The sequence below is a fragment of the Lethenteron reissneri genome, chromosome 19, assembly GCF_015708825.2.
Source record: "Lethenteron reissneri isolate LAM-NWPU_2019-01 chromosome 19, ASM1570882v1, whole genome shotgun sequence".
Classification (NCBI taxonomy): domain Eukaryota; kingdom Metazoa; phylum Chordata; class Hyperoartia; order Petromyzontiformes; family Petromyzontidae; genus Lethenteron; species Lethenteron reissneri.
The window spans coordinates 2214444-2227414 of record NC_083797.1 but is presented as its reverse complement, the minus strand read 5'-3'; the positions used below and the strand labels follow the sequence as shown (position 1 = coordinate 2227414).

At 53.1% G+C, this 12971-nt stretch overlaps 1 protein-coding gene across 1 annotated transcript in view; it reads left to right on the top strand.

The window, feature by feature from the left end:
* Window positions 1-12971, top strand: part of LOC133344152 (laminin subunit alpha-5-like) — a 93597-nt gene that overhangs the window by 58103 nt on the left and 22523 nt on the right. Inside the window, 13 exon segments of the mRNA XM_061554153.1 lie at window positions 18-101; window positions 1030-1260; window positions 2496-2609; window positions 3956-4089; window positions 5093-5173; window positions 6438-6667; window positions 6891-6991; window positions 7958-8138; window positions 9571-9714; window positions 10604-10755; window positions 11271-11381; window positions 11533-11644; window positions 12434-12598. Coding sequence (XP_061410137.1) covers window positions 18-101; window positions 1030-1260; window positions 2496-2609; window positions 3956-4089; window positions 5093-5173; window positions 6438-6667; window positions 6891-6991; window positions 7958-8138; window positions 9571-9714; window positions 10604-10755; window positions 11271-11381; window positions 11533-11644; window positions 12434-12598 — 1840 coding nt within the window.

Below are 12971 nucleotides of genomic sequence, written 5' to 3'. Positions count from 1 at the left end.
TTGCCGCGTGCCTGCAGGGAAGCCACATGAGCTTGGTTCATCGCGCCGAGCGGCAGCCGGTCGTGGGAGAGACATTCCACGGCTCCGTGCGACTCCTGGAGGTGCGTGGACCGTGATGGCTGTTCTTGCCCTGTGCCGAACCATGTGTGTGTGTGTGTGTTCAGGTATATCTGTGTGTGGAAACTCATATGTGTGTGGGTCTGTGTCTCTTTGTGTGCACTCATGTGTGTGTGCTGGGGTTTATATGGGTGTTCTTTAGTGCTGGTGTTTCTGTCTGTTCAACCATGTCTGGATATTTGTGTTTGTGTGTGTTTAAGATGTGTCACTATTATGCGTGCGTTTTTATGTGTCTTGGGTTTTTGTGTTCTTCTGTGTAAACATAAATAATAATGCGCTCCATTCCTTTTAATTACCCAGGAAAGCCTCGCTGAGTCACAAGGCTCTTTTTCAAGAGGGTCCCGCTACATTCGGATATTTTTCCCAATTTCACGAATGAGCATTTTAGTGTTTAGCATGAACCACTTCGTTGAGCTATCATTTGTGTCCAGGTTGCTTCTGAAACAGAGTTATAGAGCTCGGGGCAGCCTTACCTGGTAAAATAAAAAGAGTGTCGTAGTAGTGAATAGTTTCGTAGTTACATGAGGTGGAGACTGCGGTACTCAGAGGAAAGCCATCCACAGGAGGGGCCCAGCTACCTTCCATTGCTCTACTGCCACGTCACAGCCCAAGCCTATAACACCTGGCATTCGTATCTCATCATACATTTATATAGTACAGTGAACGAACTATGGTACAAGATGGTTGGAGAGATGAAACGAGATGATAGGATGGGATATGATGCAAGATGGTTGGAGAGATAAAACGAGATGATTGGATGGCATACACATCAAATGAGGTGGTGGTGGTGGTGGTGGTGGTGACGACGCGTGGGATAAACAAAGACGGAAACGAGATGAGTGGATCGACGATCGATGGCTCCCATCGGTGCGCGAACCAGGCGTAAACCTGACGCTGCTCCCGTGCCCTCAGGACGGCTTCCAGCACGGCGCTAGCGGGCGCCCCGCGTCGCGCGAGGAGCTCGCCATGGTGCTGCAGGACCTGCAGGCGCTGCTGCTTCGCGGCCGCACCCGCCCGGGACCCTCCCGCCTCACCCTCTCGCACGTCGTCATGGAGACGGCCTCCGCAAACGCGTCCGGACCGCTCGCGCGGGGCGTTGAGCGGTGCCTGTGCCCCGCCAGCTACCGGGGAGGCTCCTGCCAGGTGCGTGTGGCGGACAGGCTGGCGGGAAGGGTCGGGGTTCAGCGTTCGCGGGTCACGGTTTAGGGCAGGGGTGGGGAACGTCCGGCTCGCGGGCCGTGTAAGGCCCGCAAAATCATTTGATCTGCTCCAGCTATCAGATTAGGGGTGAGTTAATGAAATGTTTCACCAAATATAACGGGCGAATTTTCGTGCTGATAATTTTGTATGGCCCGCGAATGATGTTATAAATATCCAAATGGCCCTTGGCAGAAAAAAGGTTCTCCACCCCTGGTTTAGGGCGAAGGGTTTACGTGTCGCGTCCAGGAGTTAAGTTCGCGTGTCAGGGTTAGGGCAAAGGGTTATGGTGTCAGGGTTCATCGTTTAGGGTTAGAGTTAAGTGGTAGGGTTAGCGTTCATGTGTTAGGGTTTTAAGGTTAGCGTTAAAGAGTTCATGTGTCAGGATTAAGATGAACGGCTTTTTGATTAGCATTAGGGTGCAGGCCTTACATGTCAGGGTTAAAAAAGTTATACTTCCACGAGCAGGACAAGTGATAGGGTGTGTGTGTCAGTGGGCAGAGTGAATTTGTCTGCTAGGGTGAAGGATTACGGTTCAAATGCGAGTGGCTGTAAGTTGTCTTGGATCAGGGTTAAGGTTACTGTTGTTATTTTTTAGTTAGTGATAATGTGTGAGGTATAGTGGTGTTGTAATGGTGGGGAGCGGTAGTGCAGTGATTAGCACACTGTGCTACGAACCCGGTATGCCGAGTTACATTCCCGTTCATGACCAATAACAGTGGCGAGCAATTGCACCGGTCCTGAGCCTCTCCTAGGTTGACTCAGCCTTCAACAAGTATCTGGTGTGGTGTGTAAACATCAGCACTGGCGAGACACAGTTTAGCCGGGCATGGTGCTGGCCATCGACTCCCTCGTGTGCCGTGTCCTCCAGTGAATCTCTCGGCTGAGTCTTCATCTATGCCAGAGGTCGGCAGCCAAAATAACAAGAAGGGCCAATTTTTTTAAATTTTTAGTCAAAAGCTCAATATTTCAAGAGCCACAATGCACTGTGTGGTGAATGCGAGATGGTGGGTCCTTAATAAAGAACGTGTCACGAAGCAGCAGCCCTTCAAGGGCCACCGCTACGGTTCCGGAGCCGCAGGTCGCCGACTCCTGGTTGGCTTCAAGGTTGCTGCCCCTGGAGGAGAACTCACATCTCCCGGTGCCCCCCTCTTGTACCCCCCCCCCCCCCCCCGCCACAGGAGTGTGCCCGCGGGCACTACCGAGACAGCCGAGGCTCCTTCTTGGGCCGATGCCTCCCGTGTGACTGCAATGGCCACTCGGACGAGTGCCAGGACGAGACGGGCGTCTGCATTGTGAGTGCCTACGCCGCGGCGGCCAGCGGCGGCCCTCGGCTGACCGACCGCGGCACGGAGGGCGAGGCCTGGCTTTCCCTGCTCTGCACGACAGCCGCCACCCCCCCCACCCCTCACACCCCTAACCGAATGCTCCTCTTCCAGAGGACGCAAACGGGTTTTGCATCCTTACCCGTACCCGTACCCGGCCGCACCAGGGTCACAAATGGGTACCCGTACCCTACCCGATACCCGGCTACCCGTACCCGGCCGGGTATCGTGTAAGGTACGGGTACCCGATTGCGACCTCTGGGATGAAGCCATGTTGCAGGCGCGGGTGGGTTGATTCTAGGAACTTGAATTGTGAGAAGAGACAAGACGTTGGGAAATGAGTGACAAACGGTTACTCACCAGTGACTCACGGCCTACCCGTACCCGTACCCGGCCGCACCAGGGTCGCAAACGGTTACCCGTACCCGGCCGGATACGGGTAGCCGGGTATCGGGTAGGGTACGGGTATCGGGTACCCGATTGCGACCTCTGACCTCTGCTCCGTCCATAAGGGAAATCAACGCACCTCATACAGCTACGGCAATTGAGAGTAAACTCGTGTCCATTAGTGGCCCTGAGCCATCAGATGAAGGTTCACGATCCTGCGACGAGAGTCAACTTCTCGACGAATTGTCACAAATGAAAGGCCGTGATTCAATTCTTTTTAATCCATACTTTTCTTTGTCTCACTTTTCCTATCGCATTTGTATTGTTCATACGGTTTTGTACAACTCTTAAGCTATATGTGGCATTAAAATTGAATTGGCATGAATGGAAAATAACCGATTTTCATGCATATACACATGATTCAATGCATGTATAATGATAACAATAATATAATTGTATATACCGTCATTCAAAAAATAAATCGATGAATTGATGCACCATTACTTGTTTGGAAAACAGCACAGCCTAGATTGACATCCTGATGAATTGGCTAAATCGCCGCTTAGTGAATTGCCTCGTTTGTTACTTGTGGAGACATTTGCTAAAAATTTGCTAAAAGAAAATCAGATGAAGAGGGGCATTTGTCCGCAACGTAAATCATTGCCTCATATCAGTCGGAAGTCTGTCCTGCCACCAACAGAGGCTGAGAAGCGAATGCCCACTTGTAGAGAAATAATCTGTTCCTGCACGCACGATCGCACGTCTGTATCGTGATGGTAAGAGCCGGTTTTATCCGTCGAATCGCTGCATTGTTGCACGCCTAGTGGCCCTGCCGCGCGTGCACGTTTATGTGTGTGTGTGTGTACGTCCTGGCCTGTCTGACACACGCGCAACGCCGTGCTGCGCTGTGTTATTTTGCGTGCGAGCAGCACTGCGATCACAACACGCGCGGGGACCACTGCGAGCTGTGCCGGGAAGGCTGCCTGCCCCGCGACGTGCAGGGCGACGAGCCCAGCAGCCAGTGCTTCCCCTGCCCCTGCCCCATGACCATCCGCTCCAACCAGTGAGACTCGCACACGCACGCACGCACACGCACGGTGACACACAGACACACACCAACCAGTGAGACTCGCGCACGCACACACATGCACGCACGCACGCACGGTGACACACAGACACACACCAACCAGTGAGACTCGCGCACGCACACGCACGCACGGTGACACACAGACACACACCAACTAGTGAGACTCGCGCACACACACGCACACGCACGCACGGTGACACACAGACACACACCAACCAGTGAGACTCGCGCACGCACACGCACACGCACGCACGGTGACACACAGACACACACCAACTAGTGAGACTTGCGCACACACACACACACCAACCGGTGACACACACGCACAAAGTCTGTCGGGCGTGGTGCTGGCCACCCACCCCCTCGTGTGCCATGACGGCCCTTCATAGGTGCTCGCTAACAGCACGTGCTGATCTACGTTGCTATCCCGTCAAGGAGCATAAACCATCAGGCAAACTCCGGCCATCCATGCAGCGGCTTTTGGCTAACCGTCGAACAAAGATGGTGACTGCATCGCATGCTCTCAGATGCGCTCCTGCGGAAGCCACTGGAGATGTGCACCTTTAAATCTAAATGGAAAACTCATTTCATTAGAACTGCTTTTTATGCTTAGTTTGTTCTAGATTTGAAGCTTTCGTGACGGCAAGGATTCATACTCTTAGGTTTTTTCTGTAAAGTCACGGAGGTAAAAATAATAGGTAAAAAAAAAATGCCCACTTCAGCATTTGTTTCTTGCTGTGGTTGTGCCACCTGATGACGGACGCAGGTGTTGCGCCTGAAACGTCGTGATTTATTATTTTATTTATATTATTTCTATTATGTTATTATTTATTTGTATTAGTTATTTTTACCTACGTGACTTTACCGGTTGGCTACGTACGGTGCGAAACAAGCTCAACGTGCATACATACATACATACTTGCCCCAACATTCTGCTGATGCTATAATGGTGATCATTTGTCTTTGTACGTACACACAGCTTTGCCATCGGCTGCGTGCAGAAGCCAGAGGGCCTGGAGTGTCTGTGCCGGGAGGGCTACGAGGGCAAGAACTGTGAGAGGTGGGCTCATTGGCTGTGGTTCACTCGACGCGAGCCTGACGTCAGCCTTCGTACCATCGCCACTTTACGCTGAGCCCAAACAAAACGCGACGCCGGCAACAAAAGGCACCACGGTGGCTCGGAGATGTTAACTACCTCGCCTGGTATACAGGAGGTCGTGGGTTCGATCCTAACCCTGATGATGCCTGCTGTGTATTTTGAGTTGGCGTGTCTCTCTCTTTCTCAACATCATCACGGTGGCTAGGAGATGTTAACTACCTCGCCTGGTATAGAGGAGGTCGTGGGTTCGATCCCAACCCTGACGATGCCTGCTGTGTATTTAGAGTTTGCGTGTCTCTCTCTCTCTCTCATCATCGTCACGGTGGCTAGGAGATGTTAACTACCTCGCCTGGTATACAGGAGTTCGTGGGTTCGATGCCAACCCTGACACCTGCCGTATATATGGAGATTCTTCTCCGGGTCCTCTGCTTTTTTCCCTCCACATTTAGAATCAACATCGTGCGTTTAGAGTATTTGACTGCTATACATTTCCATACGATGATATGCTACTTTGTTGAACTATCATTTGTGACCAGGTAGCTTCTGGAAAAAAAAACTGTTAAACAGCTCAGTGGGCCTTACCTGGTAACATTAAACAAATATTATTTAATTTAGTTTCAGCAGGGCGGAACTTTGTCCCAGATTTACGGTCTGACAGAATAGCCGTGACACAACACCTCATGATTCGCTTCGCTGTTGTTGGTTTGAAAAAAAAATCTGAAAAAACATGGGATTCAGGTGGTCAAACAAGCAAAAACAACACGCCCTCATAATATATGCATTGTGTCTTTGAAACTGATTGGCCTACATACTACCATTTGTGACCAGGTCACTTCTGAAGAAGAGCTACACAGCTCATGGTTCAAAATAAAAAATATATAATCTTTGATTGACTGCAGGATTTCATACTCTTAGGTTATTTCGGTAAAGTCACATAGATAGGAAAATATTATTGATTTCTTTTCCTATCTACGTGACTTTACCGAAAGAACCTAGAGTATAAAAAAGATAGCTTAATAGTTTCGATTTAAAGCTTTCGTGACTGCAGGGATTCATCTTCTTGGTTTTTTCGGTAAAGTCACGTAGAAGGGAAATAATAAAATATTATGTTGTATTTTATTTTATTTTATTATTTCCCTTCTACATGACTTTACCGAAAGAACCAAGAAGATGAGCTTAATAGTTATTTTAAAAAAAAGTTTAATAACTCGTGGCGTCCCAACAGGTGCGCGCCGGGCTACTTCGGCAACCCGATGGTGATCGGCAGCGAGTGCAAGGCCTGCCAGTGCAACGGCAACGCGGCAGACGACAGCGGCAGCCCCGGCGTGCCAGGCGGCTCGTGCGACCCCGTGACCGGCCAGTGCCGCCAGTGCCGGCCCCACACGGCCGGCCCGCGCTGCCAGGACTGCGAGCAGGGTTACTACGGCGATGCCGTCTTCGCCAAGAACTGCACCGGTAGGCGGTGGGCGGCGCCGGCGAAAGCGGGTTTGGCACGGCTCGAGACCGGCGGTTTTTATCGGGCGCGACGGTTGGTTATTTACGGTGCGAAAGAAGTTCGACGCACACGCGTAACGGCGGGTTGGGTGAGATTTCCTGGAGCGACGGTGCGACGACGGTGCGGTGACGGTGCAGTGACGGTGCGGTGACGGTGCGGTGTCTGCCGCGTGTCCGTGCGCAGCTTGCCGCTGCGACAAGTGCGGCATGAAGGGATGCGACGGCAGGAGTGGAAAGTGCATCTGCAAGCGTGGGGTCATGGGTCACTCCTGCAGCACCTGCGAGGTACGAGAGCCAACGTCACGCTCGGCTGGGTGGATGGCTGGAGGCGAACAGACGTGGGAGCATGCAAGTGCAGTACAACTGCCCTTAACCCGATTTTGCATTGTGGTCGCCCATCCAACCAGTCTCCAGGCTCCAACCTGCTTAGCTTCCGAGACCAGGCTTGATTGGGTGACAAGCGCACTCTGCATGCACGTATGAACGATTCTCTCTGTTTGCGTCCATGGTGGTGAGTCGGTCCGTAGGCATGAGTATTTGGTGATCTGAGCCAAGTGTGTGCACGTGCGGGCAGGGGTGGCATCGTGATGAGCGCACAATCTGAGTCCGGCAACCTGAGTTCGATTCCCAGCCGCAGCCAACACCAGCGGCGTATATATCCGAACCGGTCCTGAGCCTCCCCGAGATCGACTCAGCCTTAAGTGATAACTTACAACGGAGTGTAAACATCCGGCATTTGTGCTGGCCAAACCACCCTCTCGTGGGCCATGCCGGCACTAACAGGTGATCCCTCGCAGCACTCGTCAAGGTCCAAAAACCATCACCACCCGAATTCCGGTCGTCATCCTCGCAGCAGCGGCTTTTGGCTGGCCATCGCATCAGATGCGCTTCTGCGGCCGTCTGGAATGCTCTTTCTTCCGATATTAGGAAGCCACTGGAGCTACGCACTTTTAAATCGTCCAGATTCAAAACCTCTTTATTTAGAACTGCTTTTTGTGTCGAGTTTGTTCTTTCCCCGCACCTCCGATGAGCCCGGTTGGCTACGTATGGTGCGAAAGAAGTTCAACATACATACAAGAGATAGATGATGATGATGAATGGACTACCACAGCTCGCTCTTAGCAGGCATTAAATGAGTCCCCCGCGCGTCGTGTTAATGGATGAACATTCAACACACGTAATACTTGCCCCAACAGTCTGTATGGCTATGCGACGATCTGAGCGGTGCGTGTGTGTGTGTGTCCCTTGCAGCCGGGCTACTACGGCTTCGACTCGTGCAAGGGCTGCGAGTCGTGCGAGTGCGCCGTCGCTGCCCTGGGCTCGCAGTGCGACCCGCGCTCGGGACGGTGCCAGTGCCCGCCCAGCGTGACGGGCCGGCGCTGCGAGCTCTGCCAGCCCGGCTACTGGAACTACGGCCCCAACGGATGCCAGCGTGAGTGGCGGCGCTGGCACCCAGCCTGGCACAGAAGACGACGTTTAAATACTCTTAGGTTTTTTCGGTAAAGTCACCATGTAGGTAAAAAATAAAATTGAAAGTTAATAAAATTAATCATGGAAATAAAATAAAATAATAAATCACGACGTTTCGGAGGCAACACAAGTCTCCGTCATCAGGTGGGACCGTCACAGCTAAAATTACTGCATCAAGCTGTGACGGAAAAAACCTAAGAGTATGAATCCTTGCAGTCACGAAAGCTTCAAATCTAGAACTAAATTTAAATGTCTCCCCCGTGTAGCCTACACGGACTTGTGGCGGCACGTGCTGTGGGCGAGCACCTAGCGAAGGCCGGCACACGAGGGGGTGGGTGGCCAGCACCACGCCCGGCCGCCTTTGTGTCCCCAGTGGCGATGTTTACACATAGCACCAGGTACTCATTTGACGCTGAGTCGACCTAGGGGAAGGCTCAGGACAGGTTCAGACAATCATCGCTGGTGTTGGCCGTGAGCGGGAATCGAACTCGGGTGACCGGGTTTCGTAGCGCAGCGTAGCGCTCACCGCTGCACTACCCACACACAGAGGCATGGAGGGGTTCACAGCCACGTGCTGGGCTTGCTGTGTAGTGCACAGTGCAGGGCTGCGTTGAGGCCTGCAGAGGGCTGTGCAGCAACGCGCATTGCTACGTCTGCGTCTGCGCTCCCATGCCTGTGCTACACCCCCCCCCCCGCCTTCACCAACACGCGCTGACCAACGCGGGGAAGTATGGTCAAATAACCCCCACGACCGGCACGGAGTGGGCAGGCCCCCCATCCACCAGTGGATTGGCATAAGGGCTGTACCTGTCCGGTGTATGCACAGTGCTGTGTTTGTTTGGTGCCTTAGGATGGATGCCTTAGGATGCGTGCGACGTCAGCAGCACAGCTGAGGTTCCGCAGTGGGGAAAAAACCCACGTGGGTGCCTCGTGAGCCGCACTGGGCTGGCTCTGCCCAGCGATGCGTGTCACGTGTGTCCGTGCATGTGTGTTTGCGTGCGCGCATTTGCGTGTGTGGGCAGCGGAGGCGTAGCGGTTAGTGTGCCGCACTGCAACCCCGACGACCCGGGTTCGGTTCCCGCTCACGGTCAACAGCGGTGACGATTATCTGAACCGGTGCTGGGTCTCCCTTAGGTCGACTCAGTACCTACAAATGAGTACCTGGTGCGGTGTGTAAAAACATCGTCACTGTGGAGACAAAGGCGGCCGGGCGTGGCGCTGGCCCACCCACCCCCTCGTGTGCCGTGCCGGCCTTCATACGCACGTTGAACTTCTTTCGCACCGTACGTAGCCAACCGTGCTAATCGGAGGTGCTCACCAACAGCCCTTGCCCCAACAATTCTATCGAGGCTACACAGGGGATCTTTGTCTTCGTTGTTGTGTGCGACACGCAGGCTGCGAGTGCACGACGGGCTCGTGCGACCCGCATACGGGACGGTGCAGCTGCAAGGGCGGCGTGAGTGGCGAGCAGTGCGATCAGTGCAGCAGCCCTCTGGAAGTGCCGGTGCTCACAGCGGACGGCACCATGCAGTGCGACAGTAAGGAGGCCGTGGGTGGCATTGCACCCACCCTGATGCGTTAGAATTCTCTCCCACGTGTTTGACCGCACGGCCCGTTGCATCCCTCTCCTCCTCAGGACCTCACCGAGGACTTTCCGAACCGCATTCTCCCCAATTTTCCCAACTTATCACGCTGCCACTTTTCACTCTTAAGGATCTAAAACGTGATTAATACAGGGCCACTCACGCAAGGCCCCACAGCGCTTTACACAGAATAACCCGACCCTTATCAAACGCTTAGCGGGTAATACTGAATAAAAACCTTAACAAAGAAAATTAATTGGAATTCAAAAGAATAAACGCAATGCAAAAGGCGCATAATATACACAGGCGGGTGTGTATGTGAAAACAAACATGATTTACGACGGAACCTTAAAGACTCGACTTTCTGGGACTCCCTAAAGACCTGGGGAAGAGTGTTCTACGGGCTTCTCTGCAGATTATCACCTCTCTCCCCTCTTCCCCTGGTTGCTAATTAAAACCATTAACTCGCGTTGCAGTACATTCTGCATTCACCACGGTTAACATCGCTGGGGGAATCTCTCAACCGGTCCGGAACCCTCTTCTACATCGACTCGGCCTTAAACGAGTACCCGCCATTTTGTGTAAACTTCAGCCCTGGGGAGACAAAGGCAGCCGGGTGAGGTTCCGGCCACAAAATTCCTTCCCTCCATGCACCCTTTCCGGCCTCGATAGGTCCTCGCTAAACGCCACTTTTTCCCACACCTCCGATCGACGCGGTTGGCTACGTACGGCCTGACAGCGGTTCACCATAACCGCGCAGCACATGACAGCGCTCGCTCCGACATTTGGTTAAAGGTGACGCGGGGGGACGCGTGTCGCCCCTTTCTCTGCGCGCGTGCCACAGTGTGCGACGGCTGCGTGCTCACCCTGCTCAACGACATGGACGGCGCCGGCAAGTCGCTGTCCGACATCAAGAGCATCCTCAAGGGCGTGAGCATCAGCACCGTCACGACCGTGCGCCTCAACAAGCTCAACTCCTCCCTCCTGCAGGCCCAGGTAGGGCGGCCACGACGTGCGGTGTGTCGTCATCGGCATCATCACAGTCGGCGTCGGCCGTGACCGATCCACTGCTGGGTGAAGGGTTTTCCCCCGAGCCGTCTATAAAGCTCCACGTGGTGATAAGCCGCTTCGTGGAGCTATTGGACTTTGTTGTTGTCAGGATAAAAGTATTAAAAATAAGAATAGGTTTTACCCTTTCTGGCAATGAAACAGATGTTAAGATGTTAAAACACCAAATAGATAACTTTTGCAAGGAATCATGTCTGCATTTACCACACTTACTTATGGTCAAATATGCAAACAAACATGCTCTGGTAATATATGCGTTTACTTTGAAACTGATTGGCCTCCATAGTATTATTTTTGTCCAGGTTGAAAAAGAGCTCTATTGTATAGCTCAGTGAGCCTTACTTGGTAAAATAAATCATTGTTTAGTTTGAATACACCCATCTTAATTGAAAGAGCAGTCTGTGCCGGATCAACGCGTTATGTATCTCGTTACTCCAATGCAGAAAGACCTGTCGCGCTACAAGAAGTCCGTCACCGATCAGAAGAAGAAGGTGGACGTGATGGAGACCGACACAATGGACTTCCAGATGGACATCAACGCCCTGAAGGAGCAGGTAACACCGATCGTCCCACCCAATCCGTCGGGATAAACTTAAGAAGTCACTCGCGAACATGCGAAACTCGCCCATCGCGAGTGTTTACTTGCGTACGTTTGTTTGACTCGACCCTGACCGTCGGGCGGGTGGGGATGTTGCCCGCCGCCAGGTGGACAGCGGCGCGCGGCGCGTGAAGGCCCTGGAGGCGTCGCTCGAGCGCACGCACAAGCGCGGCGGCAGCGTCAGCAAGACCGTGGACAGCGTCGTGCGCTTCATCCAGGGTGGGTTCCGCAACCGCCGCCCTCGCCCCGCCCGCGAGTCGTTGACCCGTGCCGAGAGATGCGGCCGTCCGCTCCCGGTTGGCTGCGGTCTGCGGGGGGGGGTGCCGGGCGGTGCGCAGGCGGCGCAACTGCACAACCCAGGGCTCGCGGAGCCGGACAGGCACAGAAAGGGAAATGCCGGACATGGGGACTCATTTTATTAATTGCGCCACGATGAAATTGAGGGCATAAAAATACAAGGGCCTTAATATCCTATGGGTTGATCCCATGCCTTTTGGCTAGCCGTCGCAGCGGCTTTTGGCTGGCTATCGAACAAAGATGCTCACTGCGTCACACTCTTTCAGATGCACTTCTGCGGCCGTCTGGAACGCTCTTCTTTACGATATTAGGAAGCCACTGGAGCTATGCACTTTCAGATCTCGATTGAAAACTCATTTGTTTAAATCCGATTTTTGTGTTTAGTTTGTTGTCCTTCTCCCGCACCTCCGATTAGCGCTGTTGGCTATGTAGAGTGCGAAAGAAGTTCAACATACATACATGCGATTGTCCTAAGAGTCGTAAGGCATTGTTGATGCGTGTGGTTGTTGATGTTGTGAGTTCCACCATTAGTTTTGTGCTGCTGCTGCTGCTGTGCTTTCACTCATGGGCACTCTCCTGAACCTTCCACGCTAGACTCAAAACACCCGCGCTGCGTAGGATATTAAGGCACTTATACACACCCTGCTCCCGATATTAACGATTCCTGATTCCCCCCTGAATCCCCCATTGCTCATGCCCCTCCCCATGCAGAGTTGATCTCGAAGGCCGGTGCAGGGCCCAGCGGGCTGCCTCTGCCTGCCGAGGAGTTCCAGCGGAAGCTGGCGGAGGCCGAGTCGCTCGTGCGGGAGATGAGGAACAGGAATTTTGACAAGATGCAAGACGTGGCCGACGAAGAGAAGCGGCTTGCGGAGGATTGTAAGTCACGACGCCAGATGTCACCGCACCAGATGTGATGGCACCGGATGTTACCACACCGGATTTCATCGCGCCAGATGTGACCCCACCAGATGTGACCGCACCAGATGTCACCGCACCAGATGTTACCACACCAGATGTGGTGGCACCAGATGTGACCGCACCAGATTTGACTTCACCAGATTTGACCGCACCAGATTTGACCGCACCAGATGTGACGGCTTCATATGTGACTGTACTAGGGCTAAACTGAATATTTTCTGGGTCGCTGGTAGACCGGAGTAGGCACATGTTGAGCAACCACAACCATGTATGTATGTTGAACTTCTCTCGCACTATACATAGCCAACCGTGCGATTTTGGTGCTGTGGGA